This window comes from Cyprinodon tularosa, unplaced genomic scaffold (assembly GCF_016077235.1).
Source record: "Cyprinodon tularosa strain WSP-4 unplaced genomic scaffold, ASM1607723v1 ctg88, whole genome shotgun sequence".
In the NCBI taxonomy this organism is placed as follows: Eukaryota; Metazoa; Chordata; class Actinopteri; order Cyprinodontiformes; family Cyprinodontidae; genus Cyprinodon; species Cyprinodon tularosa.
In genome coordinates this window covers 1,339,947-1,355,838 of record NW_024039651.1, presented here as the reverse complement: position 1 = coordinate 1,355,838, position 15,892 = coordinate 1,339,947, and the positions used below count along the sequence as shown (strand labels likewise).

Genomic DNA, 15,892 nt, shown 5'->3' with positions numbered 1-15,892 from the left:
GCTGCACAGGGAGACTCTCAGCTGCCCCCGGGGCCAGTTCAAGTCAACATCCCATTTCCTTGCCTCCTCACCTAATTTCTCCTAGGCTCTGACTTAAATTTCCAATGCCCAGTGTCTCCCACTGCAGCTCAGCAGCGCCGAGCCTGGGGCCATGTCCAAAACACAGAGCGGTGCTCAGCATTGTGTACGCGGTGTTCACTAACCACTGAAGGTGAGATAGCAAACCAGCTGCATTCTCACAAACAGCAGAGACCAGAGGAGGTGGGGCAGCTTATAAGAGTGAAAAAAAAAAGTTGATTTCTTATTACTTTCAGTCTTTCTCATCCTTTTGCCCATTTTTCTTCCTTAGAAATATTCATAGCACAGTTGTGTATTCCCCGTCCCTTCAGGTTTCTGGCAGTCTTTTCTCTCCAAACGGAATAAATGCTCCCCGTTTGCTCATACATCTGCCATTACTGTCTGTTTTTTCCTCACCGAACTACTCCAAGCATCACACTAGCCGCTCCACCAGTTCTGTCACTCCCTACGGGTTTTCCTGAAAGCAAAGGTTTGAGGGATTTGGAGAGGACAAGCCGGCCGTTTAATTTAGTGAAGAAGCAGGATTGCTCTTCAAGGCCACACTGCTATCACCATCAATCTGTCCAAATCCTGCAGCCCTGCACCCCCCCCTCTTCCTCCAGGACCTCTCTGAATACTTTGCATGGAAGTGAAGTGAAGCAGTGCCAGGTCTCTGCTGTTTACATGGACTCTGGGTAATGTTAAAGCCTGTTTAGTTTGGCCCCAGGTCAGGACTATATCTCTCCTCACCCTGTCTTGATTTACATGACCCCTGCCGACTCTTCCCTTAAGTGTGTCAGCTCTAGACCAGAGGCTGCTGCTGTGCCTGTCTAATGCAACGAGCCCTGAACTTGTCTACTTCAATCCTCCTCCACTCTCATTCGCTCTCTGTCTTCTCTCAATAGGCTTCTGTGAAAAAGAGGTTTTTGCTGAAGCCGCCTCTGTTTGCACAGCCAAGTCCAAGGTCCCAAGCTCAAATATGGTTTTCCGTTAAAGCTCGTCTAGGCTTCCTGGTCGATATCTTTTCTGCCCGGCAGAGCTTTTCCTTCCAAGTTCATTCCCTGTGGACCCCGCATCTCCTCTGCGATCAATACTTTCCTAATCCGGGACTCCCAGGTTGACCCTGAGTAATCGGCTGACTTCCCATTCAGCCCGTCGGGGAGGTCAAGTGTCAAATGGCTGTATATATTTGATCCTATGACCACATCACTCTGCCTGGTGGTTCGTTGACATGCAGCCATTGGGTCATGAGCATTTGCTGGATAGATTTTGTCATTTTTTATTTCACTGAAATGCATTTCAGTCAAAGGTGCATGCATAATGAAAAAATTCTGTTTTCAAAAATGCTTTTTTTATTTTGTTTCTTTTTTTAAACTGTTTTACTGCACTTCTCATCTCAAAGCTGAAGAAATCACCCAAAAAAAAAAAATTGGAATAAATGCATAGATTGGCCTGCAAAATTAATAACACCCGTCAAATGAAAAAAAAAAAAAATTGACATTAGTTTTTATTTAAGCCCTTATTATTAATAGTCCAAAATAAATTAAGTTAATCAAATAATCAGTGAGACTCAGTAAGAGAGGCAGCCTCTGTGTACCTTAAAGGTATAGTGGAGGATTTTCTTTTTCTGGGTGGATCATCTAAATAAGTGGTCCTCCTAAATGTCAATCATCCTGGTGACATGTTTACGTAAGGCATTCCTATGTGCTCATCCCCATTTTCACTGAGTCTGACATAGTGAAAAAAATGCTAATCTTCTTTTAGAGAATAAGCTTGTATGAGTGATGCAAACAGGAGCATGCACAGTAGTGCACGGAATAGTCGTTCCCTTTCGGGAGCGGGTCCAGGGTTGTGCATGTGCATTTTTTTCCCCAGAATTTTGTGAAAATCCTCCACTATACCTTTAATCTCTGTTTGGGAAGCTCTGAAACTCAGTTTCTCACCTGAACTGCAAAGCAATTAGAGCCTGGAAGAAAAGCTGTTGGAGTCTGCAGACGATTTGAATCTAGGAGGGAGTTTGAGCTTATAGCAGGAAAAATACCCCAAAACAATACCCAGAGCTACATTTGTTTTTGTTAGCCATATAATTCAAATAGTCAAAGTTTAGACCAAAATCAGAGTGAAAATTTTGATTTTCAGATCCTCCTCATCTAATCTGACTGATCTCATTTATTTTTAAAAAGAAGACAAATGCAAATTCATGCCCTACATTTCTGTGTTATCTTCATGCTAAACTTTGAAAGCTCTTTTTCTGATGGTGTATCATGTAATATACTTAAATGTGCTTTCATGTTAACAATGAGAAACAATATATATTTATAGATAATTTTGCAGGACTCTGTAGGTCAAAAGAAAATATCAACTTTGTACCAGACAATTATAATTTCCTGACATCCCGCTAATATTTCAGGCTTGAAAGCCTTTGTTCTCTTACCCTGTTATGATTCACTCGCTATTCGAATAACCACAGATCCTGGACCCACACCTTATCCCAACATCTTCAGAAGGGAAATTGACATAGAAACATGTTGTTGCTTGACCAGTATCTGCCACTTCTTTGGTCCTTGACTTTCTAAATCAACCATTACCCCGTCTCAGGCTTCCTTCACACTGCTAGCCTTAATGATTGATTCTGATTTTTTTTTTCTGAAATCCAATTCTTTTGTGTGGTTGTTCCCATTTTTTGATAAATACTACCAGTACTTGATATCCTTTTTGAATTGCATTCACTCCTGCTTGCGCAGTAGAGGACGCTATGACGTCACAAGCAAGCGTGCTCCGTGTTTACGGAAGTAGACATGGACGGAAGTGCTGGTGCGCATCTTGCAATCTTTAATTTCTTTCCCAACCTCAGCCAGTGCATCAACAACACAAGACTGCCCTCCACATTATCGTCCGCCATGGTTGCTGTTTTTCTTCTTCTGCATAGCAAGACGCAGAATTTTGACCTTCATTGATTATTATTGCGTCAGTTCGGATGAATGCGACCCAGGCCACATAGCCAAGTAGCCTGGGTTGCATTGGAAAAAGAAATGCGGCTACAGCACACATATGAGCACATCAGGCTTCTGTGTTAAAGTAGCCTTAGTGCTCTCACTCTAGGATGCTGAGCATTTTTTCATCGTTAAGATGTCACTTTATTCACTTGAATAGAGGACAGAGTAAGCAGCTGCTGAAAATAAATTAATTTCCCTGTGTCAACATTAGACATAATCATTAACTTCCTCCTTTTAATAGTACTGGTTCAAATACAGCACCTTAAAACTTAAGGCAGCTAGGGTTTCATCTCAAATTCTAACTTTAAACTCATTTTTCATATAATCTTTTTTATTTCCCTTTGTTTTTAGTTAGTTTTTAGAACAATCAAAGTGAGAAAGGAGTGCCAGAACCTGTGTCAGCTCCTCTTTTTTCTTTTTGCATTTCCTACAGCAAGTAAAGGGTTGCGGTCAGTAGTCAGGGTGACAGTTGTTGATGCCCTGTCTGTATTTACTTAACCGGGCAAGTTCCTCTTTGGTTCCTCTCTGTGTCTCTGAGGCCGTATCATGGCTGACCATGTCATTGTGTCCTCTGACAGTGACAAGTGGAACTGTGTGATTGATTTGCCCTGTCATTTTAATGTGCTTGGGGAATAAATGTGTTTATTGTTTTTTTCCCCAGCATGCTGGCAGCAATTCTTTAGATTTTTTTTTTTTGCCTCCTATCTAACCCCTGCCTTTCTTGAAGGGTGGTCTAGAGGATCATCAGTAGGGACAGCTCAGGTTATGGCCTTGCGCGAGCCAGGTTGTGTATTCTATGTGTAGTGATGTGCCTGCTGAGGATAGGAGGGCATGCAGAGTAGGCAGTAAACTGGGTGGATTGAAGGAACAATCATTTGCTTAGCGGTTCCTCTCATAACTCGGAGTTACGCTACTTGTGTCTTTACTCCCATTCGGACTTCACTGAGTTCACACAAGTCCTGATTTACATTAGAAGTGCTGTGATGCGCTCAGCTGGGAACCAAAGGAATGCTTCCAGAAGCATTTGCAGAAAAGCCAGACCAAAACAACTGCAAGATGGAAAGAAAACAGTTTATTTGTGGTAAAGCGGAGGAGGGTCTGTTTGGTGTGATTCACTTGGAGGATGTTGTGCTCCAGGTAACCTTACCTAAAAGTAAAAGTCTTGCTATATTTCTGCATTTCCAAACACCATGGTTACTAAGGTCAGGCACGCCTACATTAATCCATTTATTCAGTTTAAAAAGACAGGAAACAAAAGAGCTGCCTTCAATTCAGGAAGTAGTGGAATAGTGCATAGAGCCCATTGGGTGAAAAAAAAAATCTGCATTATAAGACAATTAAAAGTATTTTATTTTTTCAAAAAGATGATACTACACTTTATAATTTCGGAGTGCCTTATGCATGGTTTCATTCACGTTATGCTTACTGATCTTGTGTTGTACAATGCGGTCTATGCAGTCAAAATATTTTACTGCGAGTTTGGTAAACTACATCAAGTCATCTATACTTTTACACAGCAGCCTGAAGTGATACAAATCTCATTTTTTTTACCATTTGCGACCTTTATCTGATCTTCTCCTGACAGTCTGACCAACACAAATCCGATTTTTTTAAATGGGACTCAGGACACACGCTATGTGATCCTTTATCGGATACGTATCAGATTGTTTTCAATGCGACCTGTATTTGAAAGGCTGTGCCGCATACATCCTACCCATACATCATTAATACTGAGCAATGGTCGGTATTCTGCTTTGTGCAATGCAGAAACAGGAAGAATAACAATCATGGAGAGCAGACTTTCTTTTTCATCTTCTTGAAAACATTGAGTTTTTAATATGCTGGCTCTGTGCTTAAAAGTAATTAAAGAACACTAGTTGCACTCCACCAATACCATCCATGATTCCTTCTGTAAACCTAGAGCCTTCTTGCTTGCGACGTCACTGGGTCCCCCACTGTATTAATGCAGTTCACATGGGAGATCACATACAAGTCACATATATTTGGAGCTGGGAATGACCGCGCAAAACCATCGGATTTCACATATAAAGGCAGAATGGAGAATTAAAGCCTGCAGTGCGAACACAGCCTTTATGTCATGTTTTGTACGGCCAAGTCACTGAAACTGGTGAGTCCAATCTGCACAATCCAATTGACTGTCCAGATTGGACTTACCTGGTTCAGTGACATGGCTGTACAAAATATGACATTAAGGCTGCTTTCGCACTGCAGGCCTTAATTCTCAATTCTGCCTTTATTTGTGAAATGCGGCATGACATAGAGATGATTGACAGCTCAACATTTTCCACTCTGCCTTATAATCCAGTGTGCCTATGGTCCAAAGAATATCTTGCACACAACATCATAATTATACACCAATTATACATTTAAGGCACACGACAAGTTGTCTCTGTCCACTGTAATGTCAGACACAGTAGTTCAGATTTTAGACATCAGCGGTCATCATTTCACATCGCAGGTGTGATGTCACTCTTGTTTCACTAGAATGGCCAAAATCGTGCTTGTTGCGGTGCTAAAAATGGACCTAGTGCACCGCCTTGTACCTATACAAGGGGATAAATGTGTAAATATGTTGTTCCTATTGCTAAAAACAAGTGCAGCATGAATGCACCTTCAGAAGGCATGGCCGAAGGGATCGACTCCTTGATGCAGCTGAAGAATGCAGCTTATATGGACAAGGCACATGGCTTTTAGAGAAATTACTAGAATAATGTTTGAAGAAATGAATGTGATTCTTTTAAAGATGAAAACAGCAATTATAAAGCATAGTAATGGTAAGGCAAGGCAGCCTCATTCTTACAGCACTGCTTATACACAAGGCCATCCAAGTGCTTTAGAAGAAAATTCAGAGGGAGGTTTAAACATAAAAGCATTTCATGAAAGAACAGAGGTGAACAGATAGATATAAATAAGTGTATTTATCAGATTAACCAATGAAAATCCTCTGTGAATAACAAAGTTTTTGGTCCTGATCTAAAGTAGCCAACATGTTTCCGTATACCTCAGGTTTTCAGGGGGTTTTCTAAATCTGAGGAGGATAGAAACCAAATGTTGGCCTTGTGTAGCTCTGGTCATGGAGACACTGAGTAGGCAGGTTTCTGAAGACCTGAGGTGTCTGCATAGTTCATATCAAAAAGCAACTCAGATTTTTTAATCATCCCAGGACCAGTTAGTGCTTCAAAGACCAAAAGCAGCACTTCTCTTCTGGCTTTATGTTGTTTGGCCCATGGTATATATCTATCATAAAAATTGATCTGAATATTGTAGGAGGGATTTTTCTTTTCTACTTTACCCCTTTTCAACAGATTTTTAAAACGTGCATACAGCATGATGGACAAACAAGAGAATGATCCCAAACATACATTAGAACCGGCTTTGAAATGGATAACACCAGCTGACATTAACCTTACTGAATACCTGGACTAAATATATCTTCAAAACAATTCTGGTTAATTCTAAAATAAACAGGTTTGAAATAGGAAGCAAGCAATCTGAGACACACTACACTGTTTCTATGAGAAGAGTGGTCAAATATCCTGCCAGAATTTGCCCAGAAGATGGGTTATTAGCCTCTGTAACTTGACAGAATACGATTTATGTAAATATTAGTGATAGTGAATGTATTTCACTGATTTTTAAAAGATTACCCAGAAAACAACTACAGTGTAGATGCATTCTTAATCTAAATGATAAGCGTATTTTGCATTCTTGTTAAATGTTATTCATTCAGGTTTGTCACTGGGGCTACAGTTGTTTTAGTTTGTTTGTCAGATATGTGAGGATGGTGGTGATGGTTTGGAATAGATTGTTAGTTTGTTCCCCAAACCACAGGAGCCTTAGTTTTAGTCAGACATGGTGAATGGGAAATGTTTGGGATTTTAAATAACTCCCCCTTGTAGTGGTTTCAGCATTTTCAAATGCTTATTTTTTTCTGTAAAACCCTTCTGACAATAGCCTTCCCAAAGTAAACACTTAAAGACGCCATATACAGTAAATGACTGCTTAGTCTCTGCATCTACCGTCACAATTCTGTGCTTTCGTTGTTCTCCAAGCTTTGACTCGACTAAGTGAAATAGCCCAACAGAGCAATCACCCACAGAACTGACAAAATTGCTGGAACATTACATCCATCCACACATCCCTTCATCTCTGTAGCATCCCTCCCCTGCCTGTTTTTAGTGTTTAGCTCCGGCGTTCCACCTGCCTTTCTGTCCCCCCGCTGTGCTGTGCTGCGTCTCTGTCTCTGTCTGGGCTAGTATTCCCCTCTACGCTCTGCTCAGTGCATGCTTCTTGTAAAAGGATAAGCACCACGCTGTGCTCTTTTGATATTATTTTTCCTCCTCGCCCGTTCCAGCCTTACGAGGCCTCATCTCTAGTGTCATGGCCACTGCTGTAACAACAAGGAAAAGCGTGTACCTGGGGAATAGACAGAGCCAGTTGTTCATCTCCATCACCTATGGTTTATACCCCTCCTTTGTAATAGAGTGGAGCCCATAACCGCTGTGAGATGGAAGCCATCCTTTTAGCTGCATGCCAAGAATACATTTCAGCTGATTTCCTGAGGATAAAGTGTTGTATGAGATTTGATCCATTCTCCTTTTAACACTGCTACATTTTCTTTATCTATATATCAAGAATAAATGGAGATTATGTAGCCTGGTAAACCAGACTAAATGGGAGATTAAAGGTGTAATTTAGTCTGGCCCCAATGAATGAGACATCGGAAGATTGTTGATGAGAACAATCCGTTGTCTTTCAAACCACTGCCTGTGCCTATTGGCCAACGCTCTGACCAATGAGTGCAACTGACTGTGACGTAGTTACAGTTCCATTTAAACGAAAAACCCAAGTCTAATCCGTCCAAAACTGATTCCAAAGCTGAGTCAAAAATAACCATCAGAGCCAGCGGTCCTTCACATGCGACTATGCCGAGAGAAGGCCACTGCAGAGGCGCTGCGGTTAGCCCTGGCTGCCGTTAGCCCTGGCTGGCGTTAGCCTCGGAGCTCCGCTGGTTGCCGTGGACCTCTCAACTTCGGAAATTGTTTTTTTATTACGCATTAAATTGGTAAATAGACCATATAGTGACGCTTTAAACTATAATATTCTCGCCTAAAATGATCTTAAAATGTATTTTATTGAACAACAGTAACAGAAAGAGAACTTTTAACTTTCAATGTAGCGCTCCATTGAAAGCTGCTGCTGTCGCAGTGCATGCTACTGTGTCGTGCAGCTTTGTTGTCACGCCCTCAAAACCCGCCCCCTTTGCATCTAGACGTTCAAAAAACATCTCTGCGTTGCGATTGGCCTGCCAGATTTAGGGCCTGGGGCATTGATCGAGGCTAGACGGCAAAAAGGATTTTGGCCGCTGGCGGGTGGGGCTAGTTTACTAGGCTAGAGATAATGCCGTTTTGTGTATAAAACTAGATTGGTCCCAATTTAGATTGTTATTTATTTGTCTCTATGTGTTATTTTTTTATACACAAATAGGCATAATTCCACTCAAAACATAAATCTGCAATTGGTTCTTATTGGTTTTATTAAGTTGGAGAAAAAGCTTCAAAAAACTCCAAGCAAACAAGAACACGTTTTTTTAAGAGGGGATTTTAAAGATAGTAAGTCGCCATAGCCAACATTCAACATGTCTGTTGAAATATATTATATATTAAACCTATTCTGTGGTAACTCTGGTTATATGTTAACAAAACAGCAACTGATATTAGAAGAACTTAAAAATTGTGTGTATTAAAAGAGAGCCCTGGCCTTTTCTGAGTGATAATGCTTCAGTCAGTAGCCCTACAATCTTTCCAAGAGGCTGAGTAGCATTGTTGGTTTCTTATTGAATCCTTCCAGCAGCGTGGACTCCTGCTGCTTTAAGAACAGTAGGAGGAAGCCTCCTTGCATGGTTCCCCACACATACATGCTCTCATTATCTCGTGCTGAAAGATGCTGGCCACTGAGTCCTTGCTCTGATTACTCTCGTTACCTAATTGTATATTTGGACCCACCACGCTCAACAAAGGGCTGCTGTGTCTCCATTCACCCGGGTCCTTCCTTTTTGTCTTCAGCTCTGACAGGGAGTCAAACAAAACAAAAAGGCTTCACTTAAAGACGTTGTTGCAGAGTTTTAATTGACAGATTGGAGACAGATTTACACTTCAGCTGTTCTGACCCTTTATGGAGCTCCAGTGGGACTGTTCTACGGTTTGACCGTCCCTGTTTGTTTCTGATTATTCTGAAGATGCTTTGCTAATGTTACTAGCTGATGTCACTACGCGATCTGCATAATTTGTGCAAGCAGACATTCAACAAGGTTCAGATAAATAATATAACTAAAGTACTGAAAATACCTACTTGTAAAACTACCATAAAAGGCTAAACTACATCTTATAAAAATAATTTAAAGACTTTGTCTGAGAGAAGCAGATATGTTTTATGTCCAGTTAAATTGCTCCTGGACCCCAGTCAGCCTTGGCAGATGGCCGCTCACACTGTGCCTGGATCTGCTGGAGGTTTCTTCCTGTTAAAACTGAGTTTTTCCTCTCCACTGTCGCTAACAGCAGGCTTAGTGTGAGGGATTGCCTTTGAGTCAATGAGTCGATACAATCAGCTGGTTTTCCTTAGATAGAAAACTTTTAACCAATCTAACTGTATCATCTGGTTGAACTGTAAAGTGCATTGAGATGACATGTGTTGTGAATTGGCGCCATATAAATAAATGTAATTTATTTTTAATGGAAATTGCTTATCTGATGTCATTATTGGACATGCTCAGAGCTGCCCGACAAAATGACATTTATCTGCATTTTCGTTGTCTTTCTTTAGATTCTAAACTATATAACATAAAAGTACGATGCATGGCAAACATAAAACTCAAAATGACTACATTCATGTAAAAATCCAAAGCCAAGAAAGTTAACTGCCAGAAGTAAAGTGGGATGCTATGTCTGGGACAGAACCGCCACAGACGAGTGATAAAACAGAATGGATTAATCTATTCTTTTAGAAAATAAATTCAGTAGCTTATTATAATTAGTGAGAGAATAAATAAATTTTCATAAAGTTCAATCCAGGGCGACCCAGATGTATTTCCGATTGCACAGATGATCTACCGGTATGGATCTGGTAGTGACAGCCGCAACTAGTGAACAAACAGTACTGTCTCAAGAGGCGGGATTTCCTTAGAAGGAGCCAATCACAGGCGGGGTTTGGTTACGCCCTCAAAGTTACAATAGTTGACAGAAGGGAGAGAAGGAGGCAGTAGAGAATCTAGAGCAGCGGTCCCCAACCACCGGGCCGCGGACCAGTACCGGTCCGTCGGTCATTTGGTACCGGGCCGCACAGAAAAAAGTATATATATATATAAGAGTCTGAGTGATGATTTATTTTGAAAAATATAAAAAATTGCGGTATTCTCTCTCAATTACATCAGTCGGTGCATCTGTGCCTCTTGACACAGGTTAATTCAGTTCAAGACTCATCCTATCTATAACATCCTATCTTTGTGAAGCGGGATTTTCTCTGGTTACAGCGACCAAAACAAAGCTACGCAGCAGACTGGATATCAGGAGCACACTTTGTGTGTCATTGTCTCCGATTACGACTAGATGGGACCGGGTTGTTGTTTTATTTTTATGCTGTTTGTATTTGATTTTATGCCAGTCGTATCATTTTACTTAATCGTATCCCCCCACCCCAGCCGGTCCGTGAAAATATTGTCTGACATATAGCGGTCCGTGGTGCAAAAAAGGTTGGGGAGCGCTGGTCTAGAGAGCACCCACCCTACGATCAAACATACACATATAGATTAGTTTATGCATGCGTTTTAGATAAACCTGCTCATTTCAGTGTTTATTACTTTTGGCAGAATTCCGACTAATAGAAATAGAAATACTGGATTAAAATATTTAGCACATTGCAGTTAGCATTTATTGTTGTTAAGGTTACCTTAATTCACACCCTTCTTTAGACTTAGGTGTTACTTATAGTGTTGGTGTGAGTTATTTTATGCTCCTATTCACTGAAATGAGTAATTCCGGTCTGTGAAAATAACTGTGATGAAAATCAGTATTCTCATTATCTGCTTTTCTGCAACACTGTCTTAGATTTCCCTTTGTCCTCTCAAGACATCTGAGCCTTATCCATACATTCTCTAAAGGCGAAATGACATGAGATTTTTTCTCCATTAAAGACAAACCACTTCAGGTCTTCAGTGAATAGAGTGATTTGGCCTTCTGCCACAGCAGACAACACACATATCAGGAAAAGAAAAGCTTCCTTTCTTGTTTTTCAGTTCGTTTATCCTTGTAAAGGTCTGACATAGAAATTAAAGACGGGCTTGTCACAAGGCAGATTTGGAATACCACACTTAATAGGCGGCGTGCTGGAGAATTCAAAGAACCTGCGTCCTTGAGATACTATCGTCCAATTTTTGAAACACACTTAAAGGGCTAAATGAGGTGCTGCAGCTGAATGTTGAAATACTGAACAGTTTTTTTTTTCATAATAGAACATCTTTTGCAAACTTGCAGCATTGAATTTATAACAAAAACACCAGAAGGGTTTTCTGTCTGTTTGGAAGACTAGAGCGGGGGGGGGGGGAGTCTCTTTGACTTGCACACTCTTCTTTCTGTCTTCATCTTGCACTGTTTGCTCTGAGAGCTGACAGTGAATAAAAGGTGGCACACAAAAATAACATCTGCAATGATTATGCTTCGTGGGGGAGCCGAATGAATAATTCCTAACATTCCCCTTGTTTGTCTGTTTTCTGTTACAGTGTGACAGCGAAAGTGACATTGACGACAAGGTAAGGCTGCTTTTCCTGTGTTTATTCACACACCACATGAAGTGACTGGGAGTTGTGAATAACAAAATTAAAGCTCCCGTCTAGAGAGAGGAGGTAGTCTGAAGGTGTTGTTGGGTGAGAAAAAGAACCACAAAGAGCTCCAGCCTTTGTCAAATACTTTTTTCATGTTGCAGGGGGAGCGGGGGAATAAATAAAGAAGTGAAACAAATCTTAAAATGAAAAGATTTCATGTTGTTGACTAAAACACTTTATTTTTTGTCATTTGTACATTCCTTAAAGCACCGTATTATCATTAGCCACATCATTAAATCTCTATTAAACTTTTTGCTTGACATTTATTGCTTAGACACAAAGAGAATGTTGTTGGCAGTGATGGCATCTTCAGTTTGTCCTTTGAAAATATATATATTTAGAGCCATTTCTCAATATGTGTACGTTCTCATGTGCTCGTGAAACATCATCAGCCTCAGCCCTAAATCTGATCCATTTCACAAGAATAACAAAGTCCCTGGAGGTTGTTTTCGCCACTCCGTCTTTACCCAGCATGCATCAGAGCAGACTTGTCCGTTCTTGGGATTGACAGCTGTCCCAGCATGCACTGCGGCAGCAGCAGCTTCCATTTGAGTGCTAACAAAGCTCAGAGTATCAAGTTAAAAGTGTTATGTTTTAAGATGGTTTGAGGCGAGAACATTATACTTCTAAGTGTCACTATATGGCCCATTTACTAATTAAGTGCGTAATTTAAAGAAAAGTTCAGATTTTTAGAGGACCATGGCAACCAGAGGAGCTCCGAGGCTAACTGCAGTCAGGGCTAAACTAAGCCCGTCTGCAGCAGCCCTCTCGTCTTTGTTTTATTTTGCAAAATGTTCATTTGATTTGTGTTTATCTGACTGTATTAATCATTATTCCCCCACGAGTCCATACTCGCCTGTGTTTTTGTCAAGAACATACTTGGCAAAAACACGAGTCCGAAGTCGCATTCTTGTAAATTGAGAAACAGCTTAGAAATTGCTTTAACTAATTTAGCTAATTTACTTTTTGTATGCTTAATACAGGGTTTCCACAGGTGATTAAAAATCATTAAAAGTCATTAAATTATTATTGTTTAAATTAAGGCCTTATTTGGCATTAAAATTCATGAAATGTGTTAATTGTGGCATTTAAAATGCTTTATTTAAAAAAATGTTGAAAAAGGTCGTGAGAGACTCTACAGAGAGACTGTGCAAAGGTGTCCAGTCAAGCGGGTGATAGGAGAAGCCTGGCTCGGAGGGGTTAGATAAAGTTTTACTGCAGGGTCACTATTAATTACAGAAATGGTGATTTTGTCAAACCTAAATAATTCTCTACAGTAGATTTTCTCTCCACTGAATAAACATAGTCAAGGTTAAGGTTGAACTCTTCAGTATTTTGTAGAAAAAGTTTTTAATTAAAAGCTGTTAGATATATTAACCAGCGGCGCCGACAAATCCGTCTCAAGTTTGAGCATTTATTATTTAACTTTAACATTTCTGAGTTATGTATAAAGAAGAAAAAAAAATTTTTTCCTGCAGCGAGAAAGTTAACCCTTTGATAATTCCTTACCAGAGCTGTGTCGGTTTGTCGCTGACTTAAAAGCACTTGGCTGATAGCAACCACCTGTTTACAAGATGAAACACCTTTGGGGAATTTTACAAATCCTAATTCTTGCACAGTTTAGCAATTACCCTCTGGTAAATGAAAAAGATAGCATGCCTAATCTTCTGTAAGCATAGCGTTCAGTTCTGTGGAAACGTCTGCAACTCTCCTTATAAATAATACAATGATAGCAGGCATAATTTGCATTAACTGTTGCCTGGCAAGTCAATAGGCTTTTATCTCTTTACTGAAGCGAAAATGAGCGAAAGGCACTCGCTTGTTGATGCGTCAAGGAAAATATATAACTAGCTTGTCAGTTTCCATACCGCTCCTTGACATGGGTGCAGGGGGTAAAACTGGAGTGTTCCCAATACACGGTTTAGTTTTCATAGTAAACCCTGTGTCAGATTGAGGAATATGATTCTGAGGTAGAGAAACAAGCTGTGTTTGAGGAGTCTTGATTATTTATTTTTCTTTTTGGGATGGGGTCTTTTGTTTTTGCTGTGACTTATAGGAAGAAAAGCTTGTACCAATTGTAATGTTGTACTTAGGCTGAAGCTTTTATCTAATTGTTGCCTTTACCACTCAGATAGATTTTCTGGATGATCAGACTGGCAACATTACTAAAAGTGCTAAAAATCTTCAGATTTTGTCAAATTTGAATTTGTATGTAGGATTTTATGAGACTGACACAAAGTAATGCAGTAATTTAGAAGTGTAACAAAAACCTCCACAAATATACAAATGTACCTTTAAATACATTAATATTCAGTACCATTTACTCTGATAGCCCTTAATAGTTCAAATCAATTGTTTTCTGAAGACACCTAATTAGTAAATCTGTATGAGGGTAAACAGTTTCATTCAGAACCAAGAACATAGCAGAAAATTTTGAAAATCTCATAGTGCAATGTTCAATCAGTCATTGTAAAGTAAAGTAGGAGAAATTGCTGAAAAAACACAACAAGGAGTCCCGTTTACCACAGTTCATTTGGGGGACACAGACAAACATGTGCGATGAATCAGAACAATATATTCTCATTATCAGTTCGTATAAAATCCTACGAAAAGTTATGCACAGTATTTCGTACGTTTTGGACGTTTTTCCTCGAAAAAACAGATCAGTGCGCATGCACAGCCAGACAGACGAAAAAAGCAGATCCGCGGACGGACGTAAAACTGGGAAAAACAGTGCAATAATCACTTCTTGATGTCTGTCACTAGGTTGCTTGCTGTTTTGTATCTTAGGGTTAGGGTCAGGGTTAGGGTTAATTGTATGTTAAATTCTATGTTATTGAATGGTGCGTAAGATGCGCATGCGCAAGGATATCTTGTCTCGAGGCAAGACGTAAAAATACGACGAAATACTATGAAAAAAACATCCAAAACGTACGAAATTACGGTGCATAACTTTTCGTACGATTTCGTACGAACTGATAATGAGAATACACTGATCAGAACTATATTATTTTCATCTATATTCAGTATTTGGTTGAAAACTAAGACCACACCAGACTCTTAACACACCATGCCAAGTGGGAAACATAAGCCGGGCATACACTGTGCGATATTTTCAATTGCTGCATGCAGCTACAGCTCACACTGTACGATAAAAACAAAGGGTTTAAAAGTTCACAGCTCACAATGTATGTTTCTCGCACTGTGTGACCCGATGCTCTGATGCAATTAACCTGCTCACTCTGTACGTCTAAAAACCACGTCGGACTCTGCAGTGGGACTCGTCTATCTGGAAGCCAAGTAGTAGAAGAGGAATATGAAGCTCAGTAGAGTGAAATGCGCTGCCTTGCCAATTTGAGCAATTTTCTGCTGAAAGGCCTGAAAAGAAAAGGTGACGACGTATTTGGTCAAATACATGGCTGAGCAAACGTGGCTACTACTGTCTGTCAATTTTATAGAAAGAACTCCATTTCACCTGCAACCCGCCATGCTTCTTTGTTTTCATTTGAGAGGAAGAAAAAGAATCCTTGTTTGTGCATGCCCACTGAGCGATTTGGCCATGACCACCTTACAACGGCCGACTGAATTTCAAACATGTCTGATTTTCTCCTGACCTCATGATTCCTGATCAGGAAGTGGTCATGAGAGTACTAATCGCCCCTCGTTACTCCCTATACAATACATGATGCACATTAATGCTGAAAGTTGGCCCGATCGAAAAAAATTCTTGCACAAATGGAAAATCGGCCTGAAAAGGGATAAAAATTGGACAGTTTATGCCCGGCTATAGTGGTAGCAGCCTCATACCTGGTAAAAGCTGGTAAAAGAACCTTAAAAAGAATGATCCATCTAAATAAACCAGTTAGAGGCTTTGTGATATGAAAAACCAGAGGAAGCTACCATCCATGGAGGCAACCTTTTCACCATAGAGCCAAGGCTACAG

The 15,892-nt window shown here is 40.2% G+C and overlaps 1 protein-coding gene across 9 annotated transcripts in view; it reads left to right on the top strand.

The window, feature by feature from the left end:
• The window catches only part of fbrsl1 (fibrosin-like 1), a 458,506-nt gene that overhangs the window by 315,719 nt on the left and 126,895 nt on the right, over window positions 1-15,892 (top strand). For all 9 annotated transcript variants that reach the window (XM_038273619.1, XM_038273614.1, XM_038273613.1 and 6 more), the window contains exon 6: window positions 11,848-11,877. In XM_038273619.1, coding sequence (XP_038129547.1) covers window positions 11,848-11,877 — 30 coding nt within the window. The remainder of the gene's footprint in view (window positions 1-11,847; window positions 11,878-15,892) is intronic.